The following is a 16722-nucleotide window of genomic DNA, read 5'->3' as shown; positions in this document are numbered from 1 at the left end:
CAGTGCCATTGATCATTGAAGCACCAGTCAGTCTACATTTCTTTTAAACTTGTATTGCACCTCCATCGAGCACTCTCTTTGTTGCTCCATATATATTTTTAAATCTTGTTTTTAAAAGAAAAATAACTGCCTAACGATGTCACCGGTGGACAGGTTTCTGAACTGCCCACGGCCCTCCTATGAGACACATGAGTAGAAAATAAATGTGGTATTTTATCATGAACATTAGTCAGGACCAAATGGAGGGTATGCGCACGCATAGAGTGAATGGCAGATTGAGTGACAAAGTGACTTTTGAATGTTGTTTAACGTCATTTAATGCAATCAAATAAGGACTTTTCTGTTTGGATGTATGGGCTGTCAACTTGTCAAGGCCAGAAAGTAGTTTTTTGCCACTCAGTAGGCATGCCCGCATAACTTCCAGGTTTGATGATGATGTCACGCGCATACTATATATACCCTCCATTCTATATATGAAGATAAGTTGAAAAGTGGTTAAGTGGTCCTTTAAGCTTGTTCCACACAGCACACTCGTAGGGTCTCATTTAGCTCATTTACAAACGGCACAGCCATAGGGTCTCCTATATTATTTACACCTAAAATACAGAAAAGGGTCTCTTTTCCACAAGAAAACAAGAACAAACATATCCTCTAGCTATAGTACCTGAGAGATTCTGCTCTCCTAGCTCCTCTATCCTCACTCACTCCTACAAAGGCTTATGTAAAGAAAGAAGGGAAATATGGCTATAGGTTATATGAGGTTTGATATACTGTATGTAGCAACATTTGAGAGCTTGTAGATTTGAGAACTCGTATAATGCAATCTACACGTCACATTGACACTACATTGAAATCTGCACATATGCATATAAATATTCATACTTGTGTAAATTTACTTTTGGTCCCCGGAAGTTCCAGACCCACAGGGACGGAACGCAGCCAGGAGGCCGGGCCGGTTCCGGCGAGCCGCCCCGCGTCCGAAGCGGTTGAGAAATGACAGAGTTACCATGTTGGGGTCCCTCTACTGTACTGTACTGTACTCTGTACTGTAATGTACCGCACAGGCCACAGGTGGTGAAAAACAAGTGCATGTCCTACTTGAAAATGGTCAGAAATACTATAAAGGATAGTTAGTTCCGACATGATTTGATGTGAACATACATGGACATGGTACATCATTATCAGACCTCAATTTACAGTTCAACTTATTGTTTATCCCCAAAATTACAGGTTTTGTATTTGAAGCATTTGTAGAAATATTGGGCCTTACATGTAGTTTAATATATAGTATACATTAGCCTATGTTGTAAAATAAATGTCAATATAAAACCAAATATAAAATACATTATAACTTTTTATATTTTATAGTTCATCTGATACGTACCATATGTAGGCTACCATGCATGCTATTTTTTTTACAATAATAAAAAAGGCAATTCGTACAGTATACAGTAGCAGGGCAGTACTGTGTAAGGATGTGGAACTCTTCCATTGATTGATTGATTGAAATATTTATTAACAGTTTTCCAGAATTACAGTACATTTCAAGCACAAACTCAAACCCAATTAAGCATTACACTTGTTTACAAGAGGGTCCACCATGTTCAATTCATCAAAACATTTAGAGAGACGTACAAATAGACACTTCTATATACCCTTACGTATCAGACTGGCAACAAAAAGAGGCGGCTAAAAACCCATTTCTATGACCTTGCTTTTAACTGATTTTGTTGTAACCTTATCTTAAATTCACTTTCAATTTCAACGAATTCTACTGGCCAGATTTGAAGCTATTACTTTTGTTTTTTACCCTTTTTTTTACTAAGTACAATTGGTTCCATTTGTACACCCTCAGAGTTAAATTAACATTGATTTTACAATATAAATTGGGGGTCCCAGAGATAGAAATGCCATTAAATGGGGGTCCGTAGACTAATGCATGTCAAACTGGGGGGTCCTTGAAATAAAAACGGGTTTTCTTATGGGGGGTCCCTGGCATATATTTTCAAATGGGGGTCCGCGTTCAAGGAGATATATTCGTCCCTTCCGCATCTCGGAAGGTTAGGTTAGGTCTCCTCGGCCAGAACCAGGGCCAGAACCAGGGCCAGAACCAGACCCCTAGGCCTCGGTCACACTGACAATTTTCCTTTTTTCGGATCCTCACCCGGAGCAGAAGGTGGCGCTAATGCACAGACAGGCCGGATGTCAAGCGTAAAACAAGAAGAAGCTCCGCTTGCTTCTAAAAACAAACATGGCGCCGACCAAGAAACGCAACGTGAGCTCGGAGAAAACACAAGAAGATGGCTCTAAAAGACAGAGAATCGACCTGGAATGCACAGTCGTAAGGATTGTCGATAGCAGGAAACACGCCAATGACGTTTTTGATGTTCTCGAGTGCCTCCAGGTATGGGAAAACACAATAATAGCTGTTTGTTGCTGGCATGTTATGTCCCATGGATGAATCAGTGGTTCCCAAAGTGGGGTCCGGGGACCCCCAGGGGTCCTTGAGGGAGTTCCCAAATGATAGTATTGGAACCAAATGGACCCATTATGGGTGTGTAACTGACAGAGAGTGTACAAATGGACCCTCTCAGAGTTAAATTAATTTTAAAACTTTGATTTTACAATATAAATTGAGGTCCCAGAGATAGAAATGCCATTGCATGGGCCCCATGTAATGGCATTTCTATCCCTGGGACCTCAGTTTGATCTGAATTAGGATACGGACCACCATATCCTAATTCAGATCAAACTGGGGGTCCTTACTCCTTTGTAATGAGTTGAAAATCACTATAGAGCCGTATAAATATTCTCTTATGGGGGTCCTTGGCATATTATTTTCTAATGGGGGGTCTGTGGGATAATTAGTGTCAATTTGGGGATCCTTGACATGAAAAAGTTTGGGAACCACTGCCATGACTCATGCCAAGGAAAGCAGACGAGGGTCTTTCTACAATAGTACCCGGCATTGGCAAATTGTGGTTTGTTATTAATATCATCTTGATTTCCAGACGGAGAAAGAGAAGAATGTCATCGACGCTATCGGTGCGTGTAGCAAATTGTTCTGCACTTTACTGGAGAGAAGAGACTTGTTTGTAGGAAAACTCCCCAGTGAAGAGGAGACCTCGGCTGGTTAGTTTCACACACACACACACACACACACACACACACACACACCGGGGCGCTTCAAATCATGGCTTTTGAAGATTCCGTCATATGACAGCCAGGTCTATGGACTAGTCTTGGTTTGTTTAGTGCAATTATGACGTAGATCGTTTGCAGGCCAAGTCTATGGACTTTTATGTTTGTTTAGGGCACTACATGACGGTGTCAGAGACGTCATGTGGCCAATATAAATACAGTGGGCGCCCCCTCAGTGTGATTATTTTTCTGTACATTGCATCCCCACACAGACAATATTATGAATTCTGTCATGTTAATTTAACTTCAATTTACAATGTTGTACACTCTGGATAAATTTACGTTAAGTTTCTTTTTTTCCCTGTGTCCGTGTGTGTGTGTGTGTGTGTGTGTGTGTGTGTGTGTGTGTGTGTGTGTGTGTGTGTGTGTGTGTGTGTGTGTGTGTGTGTGTGTGTGTGTGTGTGTGTGTGTGTGTGTGTGTGTGTGTGTGTGTGTGTGTGTGTGTGTGTGTGTGTGTGTGTGTGTGTGTGTGTGTGTGTGTGTGTGTGTGTGTGTGTGTGTGTGTGTGTGCGCGCGCGTTAGACAAACACAGTGCAGAGGATATGTATCGCATGTTCATGCGTCATCGTTACAACAGCTGTGTGGAGATGCTGCTAGACCACCTCCATCACAACTCTCACCAAATCAGGGTGAGTTGACCGCACGGTAAAAGTCCTGTTACAAGTGTAACCAACTGGAGCTGTCCATTTAGTTAGATTTTGTACAAGCTCTTACGAGCTTGTACAAAATGGTCTGCTATTTTTGAAAAATCGAAGAACGACTGACATAGAAACATAGCTTTTTCAGAAAACTGTCAGGATGTAGAAGACATTTTTAGAATCTGATCTAATGGGTTTAAATGCAGCAACGGTGCGTTGGGACAGTCGACTTTGCAAACTGTTTTTTTTAACCTACTGTCAACTACTGTCAACAAGTCAAGTCTGGGCCTGGGCCGTGGCTCAGCGGTCCAGGCACCTTGGCTGGTAATCCAGTCTGTCAGTGTGCCGCGGGTTCGACTCCCGATCCCGACGGCCTTTACTGCATGTCACTCCCCCATCTCTCTCCCCATTTCCTGTCAGCCTACTGTCTGTCCCTCTATAAAAAATATAAAATAAAGGCGAAAGCCGAAAAAAAAAACCCTAAAAAAAAAACAAGTCAAGTCTGACCCACACAAGATCTTTGTGTCAGACCCTGATTTTGGAGAGCCTTATACCACTGATTACCATGTTGTTGACAAAGAGACAACATACAAGTACAACATATTCTATAAATCCATAAAAAAGAAAATACATAGGCGCCTTGGGACTTTGCCCACACTAATAGCTAACAGCTGCTATGCTCCTGCACCTTATTTCTAAACCCCATGTACGTACTGGTGGATGCATGTGCTTCTATGTCATTGTGTAAATATGTATTATGTAGATACCTTAAATAAAATAAAATAAAACACAACTTAATCCCTGTTCAAAGATGGCCAATGTACAAAACTCAACGCTTTCCATTGCAACATAACCAACACAGGGTTGGCGCCCGAGGACGATTCTACAAATGCCTTTTAAATCCTGACTGTTTTCTGAAAACCCCTATGTTTCCATGTCAGTCACTCAAACATTTTCATGTCAAGGACTCGCAAAAATATGTGTAATTGGCCGCCGACCCCCATCTGAAAATATGTTGTTCCAGGGACCCCCCCCCCCCCAGAAGCAAAGATTTGAATTAAAAATGTTCACTCTGAAAGAATATATATTCAAAGATTTGCGCCACATTTTCACGGTTTTTCAAAAATAGCAGACTTACAGTATAAGCTCTTATATATTTATTTTCAACATAACGTAATGCTTAAAACACCAAAAGGGCGTCAGGTGAAAAGAAGCAGCTCGGTCTCCTCATGCATAGAAGCAAGCATGAGGTCAGTCCGCTGCCCTTCCCAGGTTGGCAGAGGAAGTGGTAGCGCCCAGGATTACATTAGATAATTGACACTGGGTGGAAAAAATTGGGTTGCAAAATCTTGGGATAAAAAGTTAAATAAAAAATAATGACATACTGTATAAATATTGGCCATATATATATATATATATATATAGAGAGAGAGAGGTCTGGCTGTAATAATGAGTTGCACTGGCATGATCATGTCGATTGTTTTGCTACAGGAGAATGCCCTTTGTGCCCTGATGGAGTTTGCTGGTGCAGTCGGCCAGAGCCCCCTTGAAGACCTGGACTGGAGTGAGCATTACAGCTTCCCAAGGGAACTTATTCAGGTAGGATTCTTTATCCGGTGTTGTGTTATAAGTGCAATGTAAATTGCTGACTGATGCCACATATTTCGCGTCCGTGATACCAATCCTGATTTGAGAGTCCAAGACTACCAATGTTTTGACCGAGATTTGGTATAAAATAAAATAAAAATATTTTTATTTATTTTTATAAAACTTAAATAAACACGTAAATGGAACTTAATTAAAAAAACTGCTGATCTACAAGCACACATAGTCCCTTTCGGAACCCTCGGTTACCTTTTCTGTATTTTGGACGGCGGTACCTTTAGGGTCCCTTACAAGTTAATCCACTCTCCATAGGATGCAGCTTTACCCACTGTCTGTTCACGGGGACCCGCACGGTCGCTTGAGTGTTGGTGAGATGTTTCAAAGATGCATAGAGCTGCAGTAGGAGACCTCAGGAACGTGTGTGATGCTGCGTTAATCGGCGTTGCCGTTAAGTGCCGTTTTTTTGTTGAAGTTTTGGCTTCTCTGAAATTCTCTCCTCCTCACTTCCCATGTCCCGCCTCTCGCACCGCGACTGGGCTATAGAGCGTCGCAGTCCCGCCCCCTCGAGAGACCCGGAAAATAAATCGCTGTTCATTTTCCTCATAGGCATTTCTTAAAGTATTTATTTAAAGACGGTTACGCCGCGGACAAAGCCAACTCGGATCGTGACAAATCGTGACAATGAACACAATATTTTGGGCCGATCAAATCATTAGAAAGAAGAAAATAAAGTCAGGAGACAACACTATTTGTTTTGTTTTTCTTCTTATAAATTATTTGATCGGCCCAAAACATTGTGTTCATTGTCATGATTTGTCACGATCTGAGTTGGCTTTGTCCGCGGCGTAACCGTCTTAAAATAAATACTTTAAGAAATGCCTATGGGAAAAATGCATTGGGATTTATTTCCTGGGCCACTCGTTGTTCTGAAAGGGGGAGGGACTGCGACGCTCTATAGCTGCACGTCCTAGTCACTGCCTCTGATTGGCCAACCGCGTATACATGCTGTTGTGTTTGTGGGTCTATTTAATAACTCCTGTTATGGCCCGATCTTAGCTTTGGTTCATTTTAAAAAATGAGAAGAGGACATGTTTCCTCTTTTAAAACTGTGTTTCTAAAATGTCTGAGCCCAGATATAGCAACGTGCAGCTAGCCAGTCGCGGTGCGGGATGGTGTTGGGACTTGGGAGTAAACATTAAGGTTGCCGAGCCAAAATGGATTAGAGGTGCATTGATTCTATTCTTGCACCAGCTGCTATGCTCCAGCACAGAAAGGAATTTCCTCTGCTGTTTTACACCTGTAAACCTGTGTGGGTGCAGGTTTTTAGGTTGGACAACGACAACCTATACCACAAACCCTAACCTAACCATAACCGCAAGCACAGAGCAGTGCATGTTCGCCAACCTTAACGCATGTTGGCCAACCGTAATCCGGTCGCCAACCTTAACGCATGTTCGCCAACCTTAATCCTGTCGCCAACCTTAACGCATGTTCGCCAACCTTAATCCGGTCGCCAACCTTAACGCATGTTCGCCAACCTTAATCCTGTCGCCAACCTTAACGCATGTTCGCCAACCTTAATCCGGTCGCCAACCTTAACGCATGTTCGCCAACCTTAATCCGGTCGCCAACCTTAACGCATGTTCGCCAACCTTAATCCGGTCGCCAACCTTAACGCATGTTCGCCGACCTTAATCCTGTCGCCAACCTTAACGCATGTTCGCCGATCCTGTCGCCAACCTCTAGCCTTATTATTCTGAGAAGTGTAAACATATTTTGTTAAATATGATACTGTAGCAGCAGGACAAATTAATACATTATACTGTGGCGGACTGCACAGTCCAGGTAATAATGAGAAAGTAATTTCATGCAAATGCCAAATACTGAATATCAGACGTCTGTAATTGCCTTCACTAAAAGGATTCTTGCACTCGTCTATTTCAGTATCTTACGTAAGATATTCACTGTATATAGCATCCGATATACTTCTGATCTATTTCATCGCCAGGCCGTGGCTGAGAGGCTGCTGTCAACAACGGAGGACAACTCCGTGCTCATCTCCAGGTTTCAAGAGTTCCTGGAAATGGAAGATGTACGCTATTATGTGATGAGCTCTCTCCGTGAGAATATCGCCCTGGTCATGGACAAAAACAAAGGGGTGAGTGAGTGGTACCCTTCCAGCTGCAGTGGAATTTCATCTCTTTGTATAATGCATCATGCAACAAACACTATATGAAATCATATCCTATATGTAATGTATTCCAAAGATTTGTCTCGTTCAAGTAGGGCGGCTGTGGCTCAGGAGGTGGAGCAATGGTCGTCCAATGATCCATGGGTCTGCGGTTCGAATCCCGGCTCCTCCTCCTGTCCACTTGTCGAAGTGTCCTTGGGCAAGACACTGAACCCTACGTTGCCTCCAATGAGTCGGTCGGTGTGAGCTTGGCCACCGTCGGTGTGTGAATGTGGGAAGTGAGGACGCTGGCGTCGACTGTTCGCCACTTCACCTCCCTATGTATGTATGTATGAATGAATGAATGGACCATTGTAAAGCGCTTTGAGCACTTGGCAGTTTTACTGTACAATAAATTTATGTTGTTGTACTTCCTCCAGAAGGAGTGCAATGAACCATGTACAACCCTGATTCGGCACAAATGAGGGACTAAATTCCTTTCGCTCCTATGCCACCAAAATGTGGAAGGCCCTATCAACAGTCATTAAGACATGCGTATCCCTTGACTCCTTCAAAACCGCTCTCAAAGGGCACCTACAGACGGCTGCAATTCGAAACTGGCCCCCGTAAAATCTGAATCCCCTCACTTTATATGTTTCTTATCCCTTTTTACCTCATTTATGATGAATTCCTGTTCTGTTCTTTGGCTATATAGAAGTGTCTATTTGTACGTCTCTAAATGTTTTGATGAATTGAACAAGGTGGACCCTCTTGTAAACAAGTGTAATGCTTTTTCGGGTCGTCCACTCACAGTTAACAGTCTTTGTATTGAGTTTGTGCTTGAAATGTACTGTAATTCTGCAAACTGTTAATACATATTTCAATCGATCAATCGATCCTTGTTACACCCCAGGCACTGATGCCCATATACCAGAGCAACGTGTTCACCTTACTGTCAAACATCAACATGCCCAGCCAGGAGGCCGAGTTGACAAACTTCTTAGTCAAACAGGAAGGTTAGAGATCTGTGCGCCATTTTTAAAAGAAACTTTATCAGTACAGTGTATTGTTTCCTAAATATATCACGTATAGCAGCATTAGTAAAAGTATTTTGTTTAAAAATTTCATTTGTCATTTTAGCAAAGCACAAAGATTGGAAAGCGGCTAAATTGAATGTAAGTAGTGTTAACTTTCTACCATTCATTTCCTGCATACAACATTATATAATTAAGGTTGTAATAATTTTTTCTCATTTTAGGAGCATAAGCGTGCATTTGAGAAGATGTGGCTTGGCTTTCTCAAGTACAAGGTACAGAAAAACTGTAGTTTGATTGAACTAATGTCTCCTCTTTATGCAGTAGGCCTACATGTGTAACAAAGTAGTAATGCTCAAGTTTCATACTGGGATTTCCCACTTTTCCCGAGTATGATATTGGAACAAAATGGCCCTCCATGTTAAACACCTTAATTGCCCGGGGTTACTTAATCCATTAAATAAATGTTCATAGCGATTTAAAGCAGGGGAGCACTTTTACCGAACGGACCGGATGTTATCCCGGATGTGGCTGTAGCAGCTAAATGTAGCCAAAACGCTCTTAAACGGCGATCGACAACAACGGGAGCTATGATTTAAATCTACCGCTACTAGCGACTGGACAGCAGGGGACCCTCTTTTCTTAGAATTGGACGGGACGATTTAGATCGCGAGTCATTAACGTTTTAAGATTCTCTGCCTCGTCTGCTAAACGGGGGGGGGGGGGGACATTTTCGATGACGTCGCACTGTTACGCAACATTGAGTATTGCGTAAACAGGCGCTCCCAGGCTGTGGAGCGACGCGATGGGTTTTGATATCATTCATCTCCGTGAACCCATTTTGGTGTTAGCGTCATGTTTTGCTTTAGCTACAGATCTACAAGCTCATAGCGCGCCACCGAGTGGCGCGCTACGAGCTTGTAGGTCTGCTATTTTTGAAAAATCGAAGAACGACTGACATAGAAACATAGCTTTTTCAGAAAACTGTCAGGATGTAGAAGACAATTTTAGAATCTGATCTCAGGTCAGAATGGGTTAAACTGTTAATTTGGTCAATTGCCGTGAGCTGTTTTTTTCCCCCTCTAATTCGCATATATTCTGTATTTACTGTGCTTTACTACAGTTGCCAAACGGCATGTACAAAAAGGTTCTCGTGATCCTCCACGACTCCGTCCTGCCTCACATGAGCAAGCCCACTCTGATGATTGACTTTCTGACCGCCGCCTACGAAGTCGGTACGTTTGTTTTGGTGGTATGAGTGTGAACACTAGGGGGCAGTGTTTTGAAGAGTATTGCTTGGAATGCCTTATACCAGTGGTTCCCAAAGTGGGGTTCCCGGCGGGGACCCCCAGGGGTCCTTGAGGGGAGTTCCATTGGTCCCCCATGCTAAATGATAGTTTTGAAACCAAATGGAACCCTTATGGGTCTGTAACTCAGAGAGTGTACAAATGGACTCAGAGTTAAATCAACATTGATTTTACAATAATATAAATTGGGGGTCCCAGAGATGGAAAGGCCATTGAATGGGGGTCCGCGTAGACTAATGCATGTCAAACTGGGGCAGGTCCTTGAAATTAAACGGGTTGAGAATCACTGCTAGAGCCGTAAATATCTTCTCTTATGGGGGAGGGGGGGTGGGGGGTCCCTGGCATATCTTTTCAAATGGGGGACCCGCGGGCTAATTAGTGTCAATTTGAGGGTCCTTGACAAGAACATATTTGGGAACCACTGCCTCATAGCTATGGGTATAGATTTGTCCAGATTAATTGTGTTTTGAGTTTTAACCCATTTTGGGGCGAGAACTTTTGGTGTTGTTGATGTCATGCTTTAGCTATTGAAAAACAGCAGACCTACAAGCTCATAGCGCGCCACCGAGTGGCACGCTACGAGCTTGTACGTCTGCTATTTTTGAAAAATCGAAGAACGACTGACACAGAAACATAGCTTTTTCAGAAAACTGTTTTTTTAGAATCTGATCTCGGGTCAAAATGGGTTAATTCCATGACATGCATTATATGATTTCTATCACATTTTTGTTTTCTCACTTTACAGGAGGCGCAATTAGTTTGCTGGCCCTCAATGGGCTGTTTGTCCTCATGCATCAACACAACCTGTGAGTAACTCATATAATATATATAGGCTAGAAATGTGTTCAAATTCTTGGACATACGTATATCGTTGAAATGGCAACTTAGTATATACTACCATAGGATATGTATTATGTACCGTCCTTGCCCTAGCTCTGGTCCATAGCTCTAATGCGTTTCATTTAGAGCTATGTTACTCTCGACTTCCGGGGCTCGCATGAATGCAGACCAGCCTCTCGTCTTTAGCGTAAATAAAAAGAACGTTTTTGCTACTCGCCAAAACAAAGGCGGGTTGTGTCATTAGAAAGCTATACTTTCCTTAGTGGAAGCACTCTGAGCCCCCCACCACACGTATAAACGGTACTTTTTGGCCAGAAAGGGATTTTTTTTCACCAGAGGAAATATATTTTCCATGAGGCAATTCTCGGTAGAGGGCGCAGTGGAGTAACTAAAAGTATTTTTTTTTCTGGTGGAAACAAAATCCCCTTTTTGGCCAAAAAAGTACCGTTTATACGTGTGGTGGGGGGGCTCAGAGTGCTTCCACTAAGGAAAGTAGGCTTTCTAATGACACAACCCGCCTTTGTTTTGGTGAGTAGCTAAAACGTTCTTTTTATTTACACTAAAAAGAGGCTGGTCTGCATTCATGCGAGCCCCGGAAGTCGAGAGTAACATGGCTCTAAATTAAACGCATTAGAGCTATGGACCAGAGCTACCCCTGCCCATACAAGTTGTATTTAGATGGTTGGATGTTTAATTTTAATTTTATTTATTTTAATTTTGATGACAGTCATGTATGATCATTATAATAATGAGAAGAACGAGTACAAAACACGTTTACAGTTTGATGTAGGGCATTAAGCAACTAGTCAACTATTCAACTAGTCGACTAGTAAATCCACTATTCGACCTTGTTGGTACTAGTTGACCAGGCCTCAAGATCAGCTAGATTATAGTCATAGTCACCATGTACACAGTTTTTAAATGTACAAATATTTATTTCCAAAAAAAACCAAAAACCAAAATATTTTTTCATAATGGGTAGTTAAACAACTACGGTAGTCGACTAGTAAACTAGGCAACTAGTCAACTAGTGAGAATTTCTAGAAGTGAATGCCCTATCGCCAGAAACAATGGCCCCTGTTTGTGTCTGCAGTGATTATCCAGATTTCTACCAGAAACTCTACAATCTGCTGGAGCCTTCTGTTTTACACGTGAAGTACAGAGCGCGCTTCTTCCACCTAGCCAACCTCTTCCTCTCCTCAAGGTAAAGTGTTTAACCCATTTAAACCTGGGAACAATTCTACAAATGTCTTCTAAATCCTGACGGTTTCCTGAAAAACCCCATGTTTCTGTGTCAGTGGTTCTCAAACATTTTCATGTCAAGGACCCCCAAAAATATATGTAATTGGCCGCCGATCCCCCATCTGAAAATATGTTGTTCCAGGCCCCCCCCCCCCCCCCCCACAAGCAAAGATTTTAGTTAAAAACGCTGGCTCTGAAAGAATATATATTCAAATGTTTGTAACCACATTTTAACAAAAAAAAAAATATAGCAGACCTACAAGTTCATAGCGCTGCACTCGGTGCCGCTCTATGAGCTTGTAGATCTGCAGTAATTATTAAACGGTTTACTCTAATTTTCCACACCCACGTTATGAAAGTACAGTATGGTTAACCCATTTTCGGGTAGGCTTACAAAAAGGGGTTCCCGCCTATAATGTGTTGTGGTTGGGGAATTGCATTCTAGAAAATATTTCATGAATTAGTTTTTCAATGATTTGTTTGGGGCAATGATCAAATCATTTTTGTGACGGTTTAATCTGTGTGTGTGTGTGTGTGTGGCTGTGTGGCTGTGCGTGTGTGGCACTGTGTGTGTGGCTGTGCGTGTGTGGCACTGTGTGTGTGTGTGTGCGCGATCCTCCAGCCATTTGCCAGTGTATCTGGTGGCAGCATTTGCCAAGCGCCTGGCCCGCCTGGCGCTCACGGCGCCCCCTACAGGCCTCCTGATGGTGTTGCCGTTCATCAACAACCTGATCCGTCGCCACCCGTCGTGTAGAGTTCTCATTCACCGGCCCAGCGCTGCAGACGGTGAGTTCTGCTACTGTTGTAGCAAAAAATAGCTGATCTACAAGCTCAAAACGCGTCGCACTGCGACGTGTTGTGAGATTGTAGATCGGCTATTTTCAGCATGCAACCAAGTGTAAAATTACTTGTACTGGATCTCTTGTCCACTAGTCCTTATCTAACATTTTAGTCTAGTTTTTATCTGTTGACGAAATTGTCAAGACATTCAGTCTTTTAGTTTTAGTCATCATAACTTAAGTTTTCATTTAGTTTCCATTTAGTTTTTGTCGGTGAAAAAAGGTAGTCGACGAACATTTCCCGTCTCAAGGCTCATTCATAGTCTAATATTTTCGGTGGTGAGGTGATGCCACTGAACTACAACATGACGTCACTGAGCCGCGGTGAAGAGCAAACCACCGCCAACCGCCCGCAGCCCTTCTCTCTGTTTTCACTCACCACCGCTCAACATTATTTCACCTCACCACCGGAGCGGCGGTGGTCACCTCACCACCGGAGCGGCGGTGGTCACCTCACCACCGGAGCGGCGGTGGTCACCTCACCACCGGGAGCGGTGGTGAGGTGACCACCACCGGGAGCGGTGGTGGTCACCTCACCACCGAAAATCCAGACTATGAATGAGCCTTTAGTTTTAGTCGACGGAAACAACACTGCCATACATGCACAAACCAAACTTATCAACAAACATGTCATAATGTATGCTAGGGCATTGAGGCATTCACTTCTAGTCATTTTTACTAGTTGACTAGTTGCCTAGTTTACTAGTCGACTAGTTGTTATTGTTACTAGTCCTTACCCGTTCTGAATATATGAACAGCAAATCATGTTCAGTGTGCGATGTAATAGATCACATTACTGATAGGGGGGAATTGTTTACAGATGGTCTTGGGAAATTGGGTTGGGCACTAAAGTATAGGCTAATTAAATGCTGTAGTACAATCATAAGTACACCATTGATGTGTGATGTAAATATGGTGGTGATATTCTGCCTATAAATGGAAGTTATTGAATATTTTCAAGTTCGGTGTTGCACTTTGTAGTTTGTTCTTTATATAATCAGGATAAGAATTTGATGTTTTGTGATTTAGGAACGTGTCGTTGTCATTGCATCTGTCTGTATGTATTTTGTCATTGTGTTGTTCCGACGGCACGGGATCTGTCTTCTCCAAACGTCTCCATTTGGCCACCCCGAGACCCCGACAGATAAGCATTCCGTTGTGATCGTGCTTTAGTGTGTCACGCAGCCACGCTGGGTGCGCGCAGGGCTGTAAGCTGTCGTTGTCAGTGTCCAGGCTTTGAGCGTGCATGTAGCCCATGTGTAATGCACGGCGAAGGAGGTGGTTGAGGAGGGGGCGGACAGTGTGGTGTCGAAACAGTGTGTGTGTTCACGTTAACATGCCTCCGTCCAACTGTCGGAGCTTTCAGGTGCCTGTGCCACGCAACCCGGCCGCGATGCTTCCCCAAAGAAGAAGTTCTGTCGACTGACGCAAGAGTAGCTGTACTATGGGACCGAGTTGTTTTCCTCATGTGGGTCTGATGCATAGGTCTGATGCCTGCCTGGGGGCGGTGTGAAAAAGGGGAAGTGCGTTGGAGAATGCAAGGGAAATGTTGCGCCGGAAACTGTGTCCCAGTATTAATCTGTTTCCGTCCCAACATGCATTTCACTGGTGACATGTGATTTGCGGGGAGATGAGTCCCGTGGGATCGTGTGGTGATGTAAAAACAATATCTGTACAGTAAATATGACAGTTGCGTCGGTAAAATGTAGCCTAGCCGGATTCTGGGAGCGTGCAGATTTTTTTTGGCATGGAGAGATGTGTGCTAATAGTGTGGCTCGGTCGGAGATAGACCACAGACAAATAAACGGGTTTTTATTCACTAATAAATTAATTATTAATCTTATTGAAAAAAATGGCTTTGTTAAGACCTCCATATTATTATGGTCAATGCCTGTGTGAAAAGTGGGAGCGATTGGTGCAGGCAATGAGGAGATACGGTGGTGTTTCTGACATTCATTCATTCATTCAGACATTCGGTTAATTATAGTATGATATGTTACTACCTATTATGTAAAATAATATATTTTTTCTTTTTCTTTTTTCAATGTTTTGGAATAAAATATTTGTACATTTAAAAACTGTGTACATTATTGACTATAACTATAATCTACCTGATCTTGAGGCCTACAAAATCGGGGGAAAAAATACAAAAACGTATCAACTAATCAACTAGTACCAACAAGGTCGACTAGTGGATTTACTAGTCAACTAGTTGCTTAATGCACTAATGTATGCTTGACAGAGCCTTGTGAAGACCCATACCTGATGGACGAGAAGGATCCCGCCCAGAGCCGTGCCTTGGAGAGCAGTCTTTGGGAACTCAAGGTGTGTTGTTGTTGTTGTGTTAAAATACTACTCTTCAAGGGACACTTTTGCAACAAAAAATATATGTTAATGACGTTTAGAAGATTTAGAACACTTTCCTGGGGGTCTTTATGTGTGCAATATGTGGTTTTAGAATATTTTAGATTTTTAGCAGCGAGCCCATTGTCTCTGATGTCATGGACACTGGGCTCCCAAATACATAATAATTCTGGTGCACCTTGACCTGAAATGGTTTGAGAACCACTGACATAGAAACATGGGGTTTGTCAGCAAAACTGTCAGGATTTCGAGAATCAGTTCTCGGGTCAAAATGGGTCAACCGTTGAGAAGGATTGGAAACGCATGAAAGCCTTATCGTGTTTCTTTCTCATTGAACTTCTCCTCCTCGGGTCCTTTCCAAACCTCGTCCCAGAGCCTGCAGAAGCATTACCACCCGGACGTGGCCAAGGCCGCCGCGGCCATCAACACGCCCCTGTCGACGCTCGAGGACGACATCGACGAGCTGCTGGAGCTGACAAACTACGAGGTGAGGCCGGTGGTGTTTTTTGGGCCAAGCAAATGTTGGGGTTTTAGTTTTAGTCGCAGTTCTCTTGAATAGTTTTTCCATTTAGTTTCGGTCACATTTCAGTCACCTGGAATGTCTTGGTGTTCGTCTAGTTTCGGTCGACTAAATGTCATAAGATTCTAGTCGACTAAATCTACAGTTGATTTGGTCGGCTGAATTGTATTTTGGCGGGCCTCGATGCCGTCGTCGTAACGACTGTTTTTTTACGCATGCTGAAAATAGCCGATCTACAAGCTCACGCCGCGTCGTCGCGCCGCTGCATTGGGAATGATTCCCTGGGCCTGGCGTCATGAAAGGGGCGACTCTATTGGCTGAGACGATTAGTCGGCCTATCGCTACAGCGAGAAATGGTATTTTTTTCATCTTCTGGTGGATTGTTTTTTGTGTGTGTGTGTGTGTGTGTGTGTGTGTGTGTGTGTCCGCAGCTGATGGAACGCGACCTGAAGCAGAATGACCCCAAGGGGGGCGTGGTCGCCGCGGTGCCGCTGGAGTTTGAGCCTGCCACTCACTTACTGCAGGGCGGAGGGGCGGTGCTGGGCCAGCACTTTGGACTGCTAGCATAGCCCATTCTGACCTGAGATCAGATTCATACGAGGTTTCCACTGGACACACACACACTGGTCCGATTAACCCATTCTGACCTGAGATCAGATTCATACGAGGTTTCCACTGGACACACACACTGGTCCGATTAAAGCATTATGTTATGCTTTAGCTGTTGGGGAAAAATAGCAGATCTACAAGCTCATATCGCGGCACCGAGTGCTTGTAGTTCTGCAAAAAAATAAAATAAATCGTGAAATTGTGGCGCAAATCTTTGAATATATATATATATATAATTATTTCAGAGCAAACATTTTTAACTAAAATCTTTGCTTCTGGGGTGGTGGGGGTCGGCGGCCAAATACATATAATTCTAGGGGTCCTTGACATGGAAATAGTTTGAGAACCACTGA

General features: G+C 43.2%; 1 protein-coding gene across 1 annotated transcript; it reads left to right on the top strand.

The window, feature by feature from the left end:
* The first annotated feature begins 2238 nt into the window (after window positions 1–2238).
* noc4l (nucleolar complex associated 4 homolog) lies at window positions 2239–16469 on the top strand. Its single transcript, XM_083793915.1, has 15 exons — window positions 2239–2404; window positions 3012–3132; window positions 3724–3830; window positions 5331–5438; window positions 7453–7602; window positions 8528–8630; window positions 8755–8789; window positions 8873–8923; window positions 9772–9883; window positions 10701–10761; window positions 11889–11999; window positions 12660–12823; window positions 15119–15201; window positions 15614–15727; window positions 16192–16469. The coding sequence occupies exons 1-15, from the start codon at window positions 2252–2254 to the stop codon at window positions 16327–16329; spliced, it is 1611 nt and encodes a 536-aa protein (XP_083650041.1). The 5' UTR covers window positions 2239–2251; the 3' UTR covers window positions 16330–16469.
* The last annotated feature ends 253 nt before the right edge of the window (window positions 16470–16722 follow it).

Source organism: Protomyctophum parallelum (assembly GCF_964188405.1).
Source record: "Protomyctophum parallelum genome assembly, chromosome: 21".
NCBI classification, from domain to species: Eukaryota; Metazoa; Chordata; class Actinopteri; order Myctophiformes; family Myctophidae; genus Protomyctophum; species Protomyctophum parallelum.
The sequence above is the reverse complement of the archived record's forward strand: the minus strand, read 5'-3'. Positions and strand labels throughout refer to the sequence as shown.

What these genes read in the sequence shown, in the direction of transcription:
- noc4l (XM_083793915.1), top strand. Translation starts at nt 2,252, where the DNA reads ATGGCGCCGACCAAGAAACGCAACGTGAGCTCGGAGAAAACACAAGAA. An exon ending in TCATGGACAAAAACAAAGGG is followed by an intron (nt 7,603 to 8,527) that starts GTGAGTGAGTGG and finishes GTTACACCCCAG; the next exon opens with GCACTGATGCCCATATACCA. An exon ending in GGAAAGCGGCTAAATTGAAT is followed by an intron (nt 8,790 to 8,872) that starts GTAAGTAGTGTT and finishes TTCTCATTTTAG; the next exon opens with GAGCATAAGCGTGCATTTGA.